The 15,173-nt window shown below is 37.7% G+C and overlaps 1 protein-coding gene across 9 annotated transcripts in view; it reads left to right on the top strand.

Moving 5' to 3' along the window:
• The window catches only part of FRMD6 (FERM domain containing 6), a 259,327-nt gene that overhangs the window by 216,544 nt on the left and 27,610 nt on the right, over positions 1 to 15,173 (top strand). For all 9 annotated transcript variants that reach the window (XM_073800471.1, XM_019923886.3, XM_019923891.3 and 6 more), the window contains 2 exons: positions 7,574 to 7,818; positions 13,483 to 13,573. In XM_073800471.1, coding sequence (XP_073656572.1) covers positions 7,720 to 7,818; positions 13,483 to 13,573 — 190 coding nt within the window. In that variant the 5' untranslated portion in view covers positions 7,574 to 7,719. The remainder of the gene's footprint in view (positions 1 to 7,573; positions 7,819 to 13,482; positions 13,574 to 15,173) is intronic.

The raw sequence follows: 15,173 nt of genomic DNA, 5'->3' as shown, positions 1-15,173 counted from the left end.
CCCTGATGCTGCCTCTGGCTCTAAGCTCTAGATCTCTAGGTGATACGTGTTTTTGTCAATCAGTTGTAGATCTTCTCATGAGCTGGCAACTCATGATGGTTATTTTAATGAGCATCCCCCCAACAACCTGATATCTAGTACTTTATGTCCATTGTCTCATTTAATCTGACCAATAATCCTAGTAGGCCAGTAGTACGTATTTTACAGATGAAGAGTCAGGCTCACAGATTAGGTTCCTTGCCCGAGTTCATACAGCTCTTATTGTAGAATCTAGGTAGGATTCAGGTTTGTCTGATTGGGGAGGTTAAGTCTGCCTTCTTAATCAGTATTCTGTCCATATTGTCTCTAAACGTCTGATGTTCAACCGTATGGGAGGTGATCTTCAGCTTTTCAGTCCCTCCTTTATCTACTAGAACAATGGTTAGAGGTGGGAAAGAGACAGCAACAAAAGAGTCTGATGTTCTTTCCAGAGGGTTTGGCTCCAGATAGCTGATAGATGTCAGCTACTTTCTTTTTTAGATAAAACAGTAACTGCAAAAGAGTCCATAAAATGTACAATTTACTTACTCTTTTTTTTAAAAAAAAATTTATTTATTTTTTATTTTTGGCCGTGTTGGGTGTTAGTTGCTGCGTGTGGGCTTTCTCTAGTTGCGGCGAGTGGGGGGCCACTCTTTGTTGCGGTGTGCAGGATTATCAGTGTCGTGGCTTCTCTTGTTACGGAGCACGGGCTCTAGGTGTACAGGATTCAGTAGTTGTGGCACGCAGGCTCAGTAGTTGTGGCTCACGGGCTCTAGAGTGCAAGCTCAGTAGTTGTGATGCACAGGCTTAGTTGCTCCGCGGCATGTGGGATTTTCCTGGGCCAGGGATCGAACCCGTGTCCCCTGCATTGGCAGGCGGATTTTTAACCACTGTGCCACCAGGGAAGCCCTACTTACTCATAAAATTATATGAGGAAAATAATTCTGTGGATCCAAAATGACCCTTGTAAGCAAATGACTCGTACTTAAGAAAGAAAATATTCTCGTAATACAGAGAGCATACAGACAAATTGAAAATCAGGTATCATTTGTTTCCAGGTCAGTTTTTATATTTCTAGATACTGGGATCAAAATATAGGACTCGGGCTTCCCTGGTGGCACAGTGGTTGAGAGTCCACCTGCCGATGCAGGGGACACGGGTTCATGCCCCGGTCCGGGAAGATCACACATGCCGCGGAGCGGCTGGGTCCGTGAGCCGTGGCCGCTGAGCCTGCGTGTCCGGAGCCTGTGCTCCGCAACGGGAGAGGCCACAACAGTGAGAGGCCCGCGTACCGGAAAAAAAAAAAAAAAATAATAATAGGACTCGCCAGCAACAAGTACCTGGTAATAATGAAAGTCTACTTACATGAGAAGCTTGGCAATATACTCCATTAAAAATTGAAGTTTCGGGCTTCCCTGGTGACGCAGTGGTTGAGAGTCCGCCTGCCGATGCAGGGGACACGGGTTCGTGCCCCGTTCCGGGAGGATCCCACGTGCCGCGGAGCGGCTGGGCCCGTGAGCCATGGCCACTGAGCCTGCGTGTCCGGAGCCTGTGCTCTGCAACGGGAGAGGCCGCAACAGTGAGAGGCCCGCGTACGGCAAAAAAAATAAAAATAAAAAAAAAATTAAATTGAAGTTTCAAGAAGGCTAAACTTCAAAGTGGTTCTGAAGCTAGAGGCCATTAGACATTCAAGACGTTGAAAAATTTGACTTCAAGGTTCAATCCAGATTTCTGAGTTTGGAACTTAGTTGCTGACCTTTAGTTGGAAAATGTTTATTTGGTAAGAATTATACTACTACTTAAAAAATAGCTGGATGGTAAAAGTAGCCCATAGTGACTCAGTAAGGAAACTTTCTCTCAACAATTGGTTCTCAACAATGGGTGATTTTGCCCGCAAGTTGACATTTGGCAATGTCTGGTGATATTTTGTGTTGCCACAACAGGGGGGTGGGGGGATTCTCCCTACATTTAGTGAGTAGAGACTAGAGATGCTGCTGAACATCCTGTAATGCACAGGACAGCCCCTCACTACAATGAGTATTTGGCCCCATAATGTCAATAGTGCCAAGGTTAAGAAACCCTGCTGTATAATCTTCCTTGTCCAAAGACATGTGTGTAGTAAGCCATACAACCCACTTTTAATGAGCATGTACTATATGCCTGCCATTGGAGATTAAAAATACACACACACACACTCTCACACACACATACACACATAGCTAGTGACCCTGCTCTAAGAAGATCTGAATAGAGGAGATAGACAAGAAGAATAACAACTACAAGTTACTGAGTCATCCATGAGGCAGAACTTTGACGGAGTATGAACTAGTCCAGGGTCAGCTCAGGTTCAAGAGAAGGAGAAACAGATCTCGCCTCTCCATGGGAAGCATGGCAAAGAGTTTTCAGTTTTCTTTGATATACCATAAGTATAACCATCAGCACTTGGCACATAGTAAGTAAATGTTAGCTATCATTATTGCTATTATTTTACCTTTTCTGAAGAGTAAGTGAGCTTTGGCATTTACTGTCCCTCTACTTGGAAAGCTCTTCCCTGGGATGGATGGATGAATGAAAGGAAATAAGGAAGGAAAGGAGGAAGGGAGGGAGGGAATAAATTACATCCCTCTCTTAGTTCTGGTATCTGCTAAAACATCAACTTGTCAGAGATGCTTCCCCGGGTTACTGTGTATGACATAGCAGTCCACACTACCACATTATCTTCATCAACTCTCTCACCTACTCTGGGTTTATTTTTCTTCATAGTACATGTCACCATCTACGCTATATTGTCTGTCTCCATTAGAGTGGAATATTTGTTTTGTTCATTGCTGTGTACTCAGCACTCACAACAACACGTGACACATAGTAGGTGTTTAATGCATGTATGCTGAATGAATGAATGAATAAGTGAACAACAGCAAGCCAACTAATTTTACCAAAGGCGTTTTGGTATCACTTTTAGGATACCATTCATTAAAAGACCATGTCCTTTTTTTCCAAAATGATCTTAGCTACAGTATTCATATACCTAATGCTGTCATCTGTTATGTCTTTTCATAAGAAATGCCCATTGGAGTCTGTGTGCTCTTGGCAAGCAGGGACAACGTCATCATCTTAAGCACCTTGGCCCTGTTATATCCCTAACTAGATGGTGAATTCATGAGTATAGGGGCACATCTTCTATTGCTTTTGTGTTCTGCTTTTCACCAAGTAAATACTACAGTGCTGTGTGTATAACTTGAGTTTCATTAATGTGTAGTGGTTAAATTAAAAGATACGGCTGTCTGCAATCCAGTTTTTCAAGATAATGTTTGCCTTAGTTTTGTTAGGTAATAGAGATACCTTATTGACTGTGTAAATATGCCTATTAGACTTGCTTGCATTATAGTAATTTTCTTATCAAATTAACCACCTGTTCACTTTTTTTAGGGCGACAGTCTCAGAATTGAGAATCCTCCTTTGCCTGCATTCAAAGTGAGACTATACATATTGTATGGGTAGGAAGTTTCTGGTGACCTAGGGTTTTTTTTAATAAACTTTTTAACTTTAGAATACGTTTAGATATACAGGAGTTACAAAGATAGCACAGAGTTCCTCTGTAGCCCACAGGTACCCACTTTCCCTGTTGTTAACCTCTTACATGAGTGTGGAACATTTGTAATGAACCAGCATTGATACATTATAATGAACTAAAGCCCATACTTTTATTCCAGGGTGACCCAGTTTTAAAGCCTACATCCAATAATTTCTAAAAAATGAAAATCAATATTGAATGTCCATACTAGGTGGTAGCTTCCTGATTCTTAAAAGAAATGAAGTAACTTTGTAACCAATGGGGCTTGTCAGAAAGTAAGGAATTTACAATAATGTGGGTTTAAAATTCAAGTGGGGAAATCTTATAGCTTAACATTATATTTGTAAGTTGGGTGTTTGTAAAGATGGCAGGATGGGGTTTGATCAGTATCTAAGCTGTTTTGTTGTTGTCTGGGAAATATGGTACTATAAAATGGTTTGTTCTTCATAAATAATCTATCCCAAGATGGTTGAACAGACAAGGGCTGCCCTGGAGTAGGAAATGTGCCCTCCTGGGACTGAGTTGGGATTTAGCTTAGGATACAGAATAAGTAGCCAATGGCTCAGAGGCTAAATTCTATGATTAAAATTAGTTTAAATTTAGTCGAATTCTTTCCCCCAGGACTCTCCAACTTAAGATTAAATCTTATACCGAAGCACATTAGAGATATGGGTATTTTGCTATTTCAGTGGAACCTTTTAATCAGCTTTAATGCAGGCCTGGGTAAAGTAAAATCTTAATACTATCTTTCTTTCAGGGCTTTTCTAGTTTGCTATCCTCAAAGCAGAAAAAGGAGCAATGAAGCAGCACCGCTTCTTAAAGACTCTGCTTTTATAAAATTTTCTTCAATAATCCTCTTCTAGTCTTTTTTTTTTAATACTGCACTATCTGAACCATAAACAAACTAGTAAATAAAAATCATATCCATGAAATTTTAAAATTATTTTAATGAGGCTCTGGAAACATCCCAAAAATCAGAAGATATTTTTCCCTAGTTTATTTTTTAAATTCTAGAAATTACGTCAGTAGAATTATCCCCCTTTAATTAGTTTAATTAGAAATGGAAAATTATATGAGTAACTCAATTTGAAGTATAGATTTGAATAATTATACTGAGATTAATATCATTTAAGGGTTTGAATTTAAACAAGTTACATTTAATCATAGCTTATAATTTCTTGAAAAGATTTTAATGTCAGAGAGGAGGCCTAAATTTTGGAATGTATCAATTCATAGGGAAAAATTTTGCCATGAAATATAATATTTGACAATGAAATTGTTTCAGAACTGTATTTCTCAGATGGTATGCCTGAGAATATTATTCTACAGGACCTTAATAGATTTTTCTTGCGGGGAAATATTCTGTGCCCAAGTAAGTTTGAGAATTATTAAGTTAAATTTAAGAAGTTGCTCGTAGGACTTCTCAGAGCCTTCAGTGCTTTCTGAATTGCTAAGAGAGGTTATACAGGATATCCTGTTTCCTCACCTAGTTACATTCTTTAGGAGAACATTCTGAGTACACAAATTTGACCTGATTTAGGAATTCATACCTTTGAAAATGTTGAGGACTTTTTTTTTTAGTTATAGTGATGATGTGTGCTATATTTCACATAGTTGCTTATCCCTAATTCTGTACCTCAAGATATTTTCCCAGTATCTTCTATGAAGGTGTTATATCCACCCCTCTGCTCAGCAACTTCTTTCTTTTAGCTAAAGTGTTGTTTCCATATGTGACTGCATATCAGAAATACTTGGGGAGCTTTTTTAAAAGATTAAGATTCCTGGGCGCTGACCCTGGAGATTATGAGTCAGTAGCAATGTCACTGTGCTCAGGATTCTGTATTTATTACAAACACCTAGGTGATTCTGATGCAGCCGACACTGGTCCTCCAATTGGTGCGTTGGAACTGTTAAACTAAAAGTGTGCGTTCTGCAGATTGACGATTGGATTTGGAGTGCAGTTAGTTTGTGGTCATAGAACACGTGGGCTAACCATCCCATACTGGAGAGAACTATAGCACTGACCTCTGGTGACCCTGTAGGGTGATGTACTGGCTGCAACCTAATGTGAAACAATTGCTATTATGCTTTAAGAGAAGCAGAATACTCCTAAGGGGCTTTTGGTCACCTTCCTAATAAGGAAATACTTACTGTATATGTTTTTACTTAGTTTGAGTAGCTCCCTTGTGGATGGTATTTCATTCATACTTTAAAAAGAAATACTAGTTTATATTTACTCATGGTGCCATGTAAGATATATTCTGTCCCATCTTCAGGGGGTACATCAGGGGACAGATATATTCTGTCCCCTGCTGATAACAGATGGAAATTGAACCTTAAGCAAATAAGACTCATGTATGCTTTGATTTATGTCAGCAGTGATAATAGCTCTTCTATTAAAACTGTATGGTTATACTTTCTGCCTGGAAATTCCTACATATCCTACAAATGTAGCTGGAAAGGAACAATATAAATAATTACTAATGGTTTGACAGACAAATAGTCTTAACATACCTTGGTTGAATAGTGTTATATTAGCAATAATATATGAAACACTAGACACATTCATTAAATATAGAAAATATCCACCATTGTTTTAAAATTATTCTTCAAGGTCTTGCCAATGCAATGAGACATGAAACAAATAAAAGTGTGATTATTGAAAATTGGAGATAAAGTCTTCATTACTTGCAAACAAAATTCTATACACTGAAAATCTGAGAGAAGTTAAAAAATAAAATGACATGGTTTAATAAACTGATTACATATGAGAGGTATCCAAAATCCATGGTATACAAATATAGTTTATACAGTCATGTTATTTCTATGTATTAACTGGTTGGTGAAATAACATATAGAAAAATTAAGTTTGCATTGTCAGGTTAGAGAATCAGAAGAGAGAGCAGCACCATAAAAACTCAGGAAGAAAAAAGTTGTAAAGAGGGCTTAACAACCTCAGTAAGTGTTGTACATAGAAAGATCAATCAAAATGAATCCTGTGGATTCTCTTGATGGTCTAGAGATCACTGGCTTCCTGTAGCAAAGCCATGCTGGTGAAGAGAAGGAAGTGGAAGCCAGACCTCAGTGGTTGAAGAAGGAATATAATGTAAGAGCCAGGACATTTATTTGAGTTTGATTGTAATGGAAGAAAAAAAGAAAGAGATTGATAATTTTGTTGTTGTTGCAATTTTGTCATTTTGTTTGTTTATTCCAGAACCCTTCATTTTCTCCCATGTGAGACTGGAAACTTCTCAAAGGCAGGCTTCTGCTTCTGTGAGCCCTGTAGTACACAGTACTGCCTTAAATGTAGAGGGTTTATGTTTAATTCATTACTGAATGAAAGTTTATTTTTTAATAGTTATTTTATTTATTTTCCTTATTTTTTTTTTTGGTTGCGTTGGGTCTTAGTTGCAGAGCATGGGATCTTCACTGAGACAGTTGGGGTCTTTCATTATGGCGCTCAGCCTTCTCTCTAGTTGTGTCCTGCGGGTTTTCTCTCTCTAGCTCTGGCATGCCGGCTCCAGGGTGCGTGGGCTCTGTAGTTGAGGCACGCCGGCTCCAGGGCGTGTGGGCTCTGTAGTTTGCAGTACGCGGGCCCTCTCATTGAGGTGTGTGAGCTCAGTAGTTGTGGCACTTAGTTGCCCTGCGGCATATGGGACCTTAGTTTCCTTAGTTTGGGACCTTGATTTCCTGACCAGGAATCGAACCTGCATCCCCTGCGTTGGAAGGCGGATTCTTTACCACTGGACCCCCAGGGAAGTCCCTGAAAGTTTTAAAACACTTGATAGCAGGCAAAGCACAGAGTACGTTTCTGTGCATTCTCATTGATTAAGCGAGGGAGCCCTCACTGTGAGACGTGCTGTACCTGTGCCAACGAGACCAGTCATGCTGCTGCTCCTCTCCTCGTCTCTCTCCTCCTCTCTCTCCTCACCAACCTTACCGCCTTTATTCACAGCCTCCTTTTGGGCTTTTTTTTTACAGCTATGAAACCCACGTAGTCGAACGTCGTGATGCTTCTTCTGTAGGGCGTGTGATGAGGAGCAGAGTTTGGCTTTGGAGTGCTCGGAACCAGAGGAATTGCCGAGGACTCGGAGCCCAGCCCTGATCACTAGAGAGCCCACAACACAATGAACAAATTGAACTTCCATAACAACAGAGTCATGCAAGACCGCCGGAGTGTGTGTATTTTCCTTCCCAACGATGAATCTCTGAACATCATCATAAATGTGAGTAGATCCCACTTTAGAAATGTCTAAATGATGATGTTCCCACCAGTGACCACATTCAAATTATGACTTGGCTAAGGATGAAATCATTACAGAATGAGACCATTAATAATGTGGGAGAATTGGGGTATTAAAGTGGTCTACACAGGTATAAACTTTGAATTATGGCTTAAGTTTAGCTGCTTTCAGCATTCTCTTGTCTGGTAAAAATAAGAGAATTTTGGTTATTATATTATAGAAACATGAACACTTTGCTATTTTTAAACCTTTATTGAAATACAATTTTTATGGATATCTGAGTTTGCTTTTTAAATAATTTTGAGTTGTCACCTACACACGTGAAATGGCAATACATAATTGCTAGCTTTTTAACACACGCTTGATCATTGTTTTAATAGTAACCTGTAGCCTAAGTCTAGGCAATTTCAAGAATAGGCTGTGTATTTGAGTACTAAACTGTTGCTTATGGTTCATGAGTCAGAGTTAACTCTTTCAGTTAACCTGGACATTGAGGAATATGATACTTTTTTGTATTTTTTACTTTTAAAGTTGGCTTATAATTTACTTACAGTGAAGTATAGGAATCTTCAGTGAGCAGCTCAGTGAATTTTTACAAGTGTATACATCCATGTAACCATCATCCAGCTTGAGATATAGTAGATTTCTAGTACCCCAGAAAGATCTTTTGTGATCCCTTCTAGTCAGTAATCTCCACCCTAGGGTAATGACTATTCCCACCTCTATCACCATGGAGTAATTTTCTTGTTTCTGAACTTCATGCAGCTAAAATTATGTGATATGCTCACTTTTATATCTGGGTATATTTTATGTACTCAACATTTGGCCTGTGAAAGTCATCCATTCTATCACATGTGACAGTAATTCCGTTTTCATTATTGTATAATATTTCATTGTATGAATATGTCCAGTTTCTTTTCCAACTATTATTGATGGATATTGGGTTATTTTAAGTTTGGGGCTGTTACAAATGAAACTATTTGGAACATTTTATGTATATGCACATATGTATACATTTCTGAGCTTATACCCGACAGTGGATTGTGAATCATGAAGTACACATATGTTTAGCTTTGGTAGAGACTGCCGAACAGTTTTATGTAACCACAATCATGCCTAGCATTTTTCAACCCCTCTCCCTATTATCAACTTTCATATTCTTTCACTGATTGTATTCTGATGGAATTAAGGGAAAAATTGCCTTAGTGCAAGCCTTGAATTAGTTTTCTTTGCTATATGCAACTATATTTTTAACCCAATTGCTGTATAAAAGAATATTTCTAAATGTTATAATGAAGCTATATGACATTTAAATAGCTCCATTAAAAGTTTAAATAGGAAAAGGTTCTGCTTATTACCATAATTATTTTGGTTTTATTCTGTCAGTCACCACAGTTTCTTCACAGATTTACTAATGTAACCTTGTTTTTGCTCACAGGAATTGTCTGAGCATCAAACCTGCCTGTTGAATGAACTTTATCAATCCGTTAGGCAGAATTTCCTTTGATTAGCTACATTTCTACTCAGGGTACCTGAAGTTGTTTTGGTTTTGTGAAGTGATAGGCTGTTATTTTTGGCAACATTATCATTCTTTGTCAGTATGGGCACTGTCAGAATATATCAAAATGTAATTTACATGTATACATGAATATGCTATTTGAGTTCTTTTATACAGTTATATAAAAAGATCAATTAAAAATTTTAAATATACATAAATATAAGCATAAGCACTTAAGAAACTTCTCTCCATTCCACTTCTTCGGTCTTTTCATCTGGTGGAATGTGTATACATGTGTTTATGTGTGTGTATGCTTATATACAGGATATGGGGCAAAACCTTACTGATCTCAGGTAAGTTAGAAGGAAGACTAATCTGACTTCATGAGGAATACTAGGAGCTGACTATAATTTTCTAAGAAATTAATTTGTACTAAAATCTTAGCTGAGGAAGATAATTACAGAGAACAGACTGGCAGATAGCCAGTCCATTCGTTCCTGTAGATCAGTGATTTTACAACTTGATGTCCATCAGAATTACCTGGAGAGCTTGTTAAATACCCAAACTATTGGACTCCACTCCTTGGAGATGCTGATTTAGTAAGTCTAGGGTAGGATGGGGATGTAGGTGGAAATCTGTACTTCACAATTTACTCTGCAACCTTGGGCAAGTTAGTTTTTTGGCTTTGGTTTCCTCTTCTATAAAGTGGAGATAATCTTACTCTCCTCACAGGGACATTGTGAGGATATAAAGACATAACATGAATAAATGCTTATTACAGTGCGTGGTACCTGGGAATTGCTCAGTGAATGAGCACTTAATAGAGTAGCACTTGTTTTCATTTCTTTGAGCTGTGGTCTCACTGTTAATGAAACTCAGCTGTGGAGTCTGACTCCCACGTAGACCTGTTCTTATTCCAGGGTCCATAGACGGCCCTGCCATGTCCCGACTCCTCATTAGCAAGCAAGCTGTTGGACCAAAGGACGGGGAGGAGGAACTGGGTTAAGTAGTATGGAGTTCCCTCCTCGCTAGAAAGCCAACTCAGGGCTGCCAAAGGCCTGTCGTGTTCTACAAAGTGTTATTTTTGTCTTTGGAAAATAGCAGCTGATATTTGTAGAGTTGTGGTAGAACAAATTAACTGTAACAAAACTATTTCATTAATGGTCTCATTTTTTAAATCATTTCTAAACTTTTTTTTAAACAAAGAAAGTTTGTTCCCTGACAAATGTAGTTGATAGAATGTTGCCTTTCTGCATGTGGGGTAAATTTAGTGTTTTGGTCATTTTTAATTCTCCATGAGTTGAACTAATAGGGACTGTTCTAAATGATTTTAATCATCAGGTAATAAATATGGGAACTTGGAAATTTTTGGAAATCAAATGATGGTAAATGTAGGAGCCACAAAATTTTTGAGTGATATAAATTATGGGTAAGAGGTTACACCTCTTCACTGAGAAGAGAGTGAACAGTTCTTTTTCTGGAGCGTATTTTAAACATTCTTGCTCAATATCAAACCATTGACATTGAGAATCAAATGCTGTTTTTATTAGAAAGTTCCATATAGAGTATATTTTTAGATAATGCTTTCATTCTTATTCTTAATACCTCATACTCTATGGCACTTTTTAATGTTCCCATTGCTCCTGAAGATTAAAGAACTTGAAAAATTTCACAGTCAGCTAAAATGTAGCCTTAAAGACTCATAATATGCAAATGCAAAAAACTCAAGCTTGTTTTCACAGCAGGTAAGACTTCACAGCCACAACCTTACTTAATTACAGTTTTTAAACAAGAACATTGTTATTTCCTTAATAGTTGTTAAAGAGCTTTATCAGTTAGGTTCCAAATACTTGATTTAAACTAGCGGAACAATAATAATTATATAAGGTGTGGGGGGGAAATGCACAGCATTATTTGAACAGCAGTTACACAAAGTTACAACATAGTTCATTTTGCATACACCGTGTGGTTTGGAATTTTTCTTTTAACGTTTTATCACGTTTTACCCAGAGTGCTTTGTATATGACATTTTATTTTATTTTTTTATTATATTTTTAAAATTTATTTATTTTTGGCTGTGTTGGGTCTTCGTTGCTGTGTGCGGGCTTTTTCTAGTTCGAGCGGGGGCTATTCTTCATTGTGGTGAGCGGGCTTCTCATTGCGGTGGCTTCTCTTGTTGTGGAGCACGGGCTCTAGGCACGCAGGCTTCAGTAGTTGTGGCACGTGGGCTCAGTAGTTGTGGCTCACGGCCTCTAGAGCGCAGGCTCAGTAATTGTGGCACACGGGCTTAGTTGCTCTGCGGCATGTGGGATCTTCCCAGACCAGGGCTCAAACCCATGTCCTCTGCATTGGCAGGCCGATTCTTAACCACTGCGCCACCAGGGAAGTCCCATGGCATTTTAAAATACAGTCAAATCTAAAGATTAAAGAAGTCCTAGACTATATGACATCTGAAGTCTCAAATTTGTAGTATCTAATTCAATTTTATTTAACATTAGACACTTTTTCCATTACTTTATCATTTTCTTTATTTAAGCTTATTTGTAAAGTGGAAACACAGTAATATAGAACTCAAATCCAAAGTCTTTTTAGTGAACGAAGATGATACTGATTTCCTATTGGCAAATGTATTCCCCCAGTGGTGTTGGTGGATGCGTATTGATACATTTTCCCTAAATTCTTACGTGGCACATTACTAAATGATCTGCTCAGTGGGTCAGAGAGTCGTCTGTAGTCATGGAACAGAAGGAAGGTGAGGAGTCCACAGGAAAATCAGATCCCTAGCTTTTGTTCATCAGACATTTACTGAGTGCCTGCTGTATATCCTGAATATAAAATAAGACACTGTCCCAGCTTCACTGAGTTCCTGTAACTTCTAAAACAGCCTAAGTGGTACTCTCTGGCCTTACATAAATACTTTTTGCACTTTCTAGTGGATAAGGTGCTTCAGATTATTTGCCATTTAACAGTGAATGTGGAAAAGAGCTGTAAACCTATTTTTCTTACTCCAGTTGACATTGTCACCATTTTGAATTGTTTGGCTTTCAATTGTCAAGAGATCTCAACATGTTTTTATTTTCTGAGTCTGAGTTACATATTAAGGTATGATAAGAAGTCATTAATTCAGAGTTAACTAATTTAGAATTTGTAATCATTAAAACTGTAACTGTCATCATTGTTGAAGAAAGAAGTTGCAAGTTAATATTACAAATACGAGGGGAAATGCCACACAATATATGTACCTACACTGATAAACTGTCATGTTGCACATATTTTATTAATATACATATACAAAAATATTGTAATACAAAATGAGCAAAGGTGTGAGTTGCTGCCTCTGCCACTACTAGTTACATGACTGCAAGCTGCCTGGCTTTTCTTTTCTACTTCTATCAGATGAAGAAATTGACCCACGTGGTCTCTTAGTGTCAATCCCAATACTAATAAGCTTTAGTGGTTCTGAATTCAACAAGGCAGGCTCATTAGAATTATTGTCTCCCAAAACACTTCATTAAACATTTGAAAAGTCATTAGAACTGTATCTTTTAAAGACTGTTATCGTTCAACATGTGACTTTTCAGAATAACTTAACCCCAGAGTTCCAAATTAATATGGTTTTATTATGTTTGAATTATACTAGGACTCAGAAAAAGAACCTGGTTTAGGTACTTACAAGATGTGTCAATTATTAAAGTAAATAAAAGCTAGGTATTCACTCATTGTGCAGTATGTGAGCATTTTGTTTAGACCATCAAGAGGAAAACTTCCTTTGTAAAGATACTTGCCAAATTAATAATTTTGATAATCTGATTAGGCTATTTGGGGTTCCTTCTGAAATACATATTTATCATGCACCACAGCTATAGAGTAAGGCCTTATCCATGTATCCTAAGATTTATGAGTCTTGTACAAGATTGCAGTGGTACTTTATTACCAGGTTGTAGAAATTTGGATTGTGATCATTATTATTGAAACACAGCTGCAGATTAAAGTGATTTCCATAAACCAACTGTCGTTTTGCTAGTGTCAGCTTGTCCCTTCAAGGCATGTATTTAAGATGCATTACGTTGCCTGATTGTGGCTCACTGTCTGGACTTCGCTGAATTGTTATCTTAAATGTGTGTTTGTTTTTGTCTTTTTTCCTATAGGTTAAAATTCTGTGTCACCAGTTGCTGGTCCAGGTGTGTGACCTACTCAGGCTAAAGGACTGTCACCTCTTTGGACTCAGTGTTATACAAAGTAAGTCTCAATCCCATCTCTGATGGAGTTAGCCAACTGTCCCTGAGGAAATGACATTTTATAGCTGTAACTTAAATTGAGCATATTGTTATGTAATTATGATTGTCAAAATACCCATAAACTGATCATGATTTTTAATCTAGTACTCATATTTTAATATGAGTACTGTTCTGTATTTCTTACAAGTTTAGAATTTTAGGTCATGAATTTATTATGGTTTGAACTTAAAAATTTGTTCCTCTTTAGGAGTCTGGGTTTTATGTGTTTGCTCTTTTATGTTTTAATGAACTAAGATTGATTTTTGTTTCTTTGCACTCAGGGAGCAGCTGGCGCTAGTAGGAAATTGGATGTTTTTGTAATTTAATTTGTTTTATAATTTTTAACATTAAAAGACATTTAGACATAATAAAACTGACTTTCCTCTATTCAGCTTCTCTTGCTGTTGAATATATAGTATAACAAAGTGATCTATTAATTTACTCTTATTTTCTGTTTTTCCTTCCTTGCCCCTTCTCTTTTTTCCAGTCAGAACACATGACTTAGAGAAATGGGATCAGTTTCTTCTGTATACTTTATGTGGAGAAGATTTTCAAGCAAAGGGCTCCATATAAGCTTTCTCTGCCAATAACACCTTAGTTAGAGTTAAGTTCCCAGGGTTTAAGTGCAGCCATTCCTTAAAGCGTTCTTCTTTCAAATCATATTTTAACATTTCTCTAAGTTAGTCTTCTAGATGCCAAAAACCTTTCAAATCTTTGCTCAGTTTTCCAAAGAGACCTTTTTTTGTGAAATTTATCTATATTTTATATTTGGATATGAATTATTTTATACTATTGGAATTGGTTTCAATTTAAAGGCTTATGATATCTTGAGAATCTGGTTAGTACCATAAAGTGCTTAGGTTTACCGTGTTGGAAAGTATATCATGATCAACTGATCAACAAGTTCAGCTCCAAAATGTGAGTGAGCAGTTTTCAGTTGTCTAAAAAGACAGCTCTGGAGAGGCCAGAGAGCATGGAGCAGGAAGTGAGGAACCAGCCATTTGCTCTTCAGCTTCTTCCTGTGGTAGTGAAAGCAGTAAAAACACAGATGCTCAGCTCTATCCTTGTATTAGTACACACCTCAGTCATTCTTTCAAGGCAGGGTCTGGGGGTATAAGATGCCCTACAGATTCTAAGTAACCTTACTTTTATTTTGTACTCAGAGTTAATTCTTACTACAGCTACAGCCAGACTGTTGATCTTTGTTGTTGAACAAGTCAATCTCATAAAACCAGTTTACAGCTTCCTTAGGTTTCACAATAAGAGTTTTTCAGATGTCCTTTTTGGTATATGTGCTGCCGAAGCGAGCACTCAGATGTCCTTTTTAAAAGAGAGATTGCAGGATGGCAAAAAAACATTGGAACAGGAATCAGATGACCTGGTTCTGATTTTGGTTCTACCACTAGCTAGCCATGTGGCTTTAGACATATCCCTTGCCTTCTCTCCATTTCAGCTTTCTCTCAGGTCTAATGGAAATCACTGTTCCACCTGTTTTCAGGATTGATGTGTGCTTGAGAATTCCTGAAGTACAAAGCTCTGGTCAAACTGTCAGATGGTAGAGA

Source organism: Tursiops truncatus, chromosome 2 (genome assembly GCF_011762595.2).
Source record: "Tursiops truncatus isolate mTurTru1 chromosome 2, mTurTru1.mat.Y, whole genome shotgun sequence".
NCBI classification, from domain to species: domain Eukaryota; kingdom Metazoa; phylum Chordata; class Mammalia; order Artiodactyla; family Delphinidae; genus Tursiops; species Tursiops truncatus.
The sequence above is the reverse complement of the archived record's forward strand: the minus strand, read 5'-3'. Positions and strand labels throughout refer to the sequence as shown.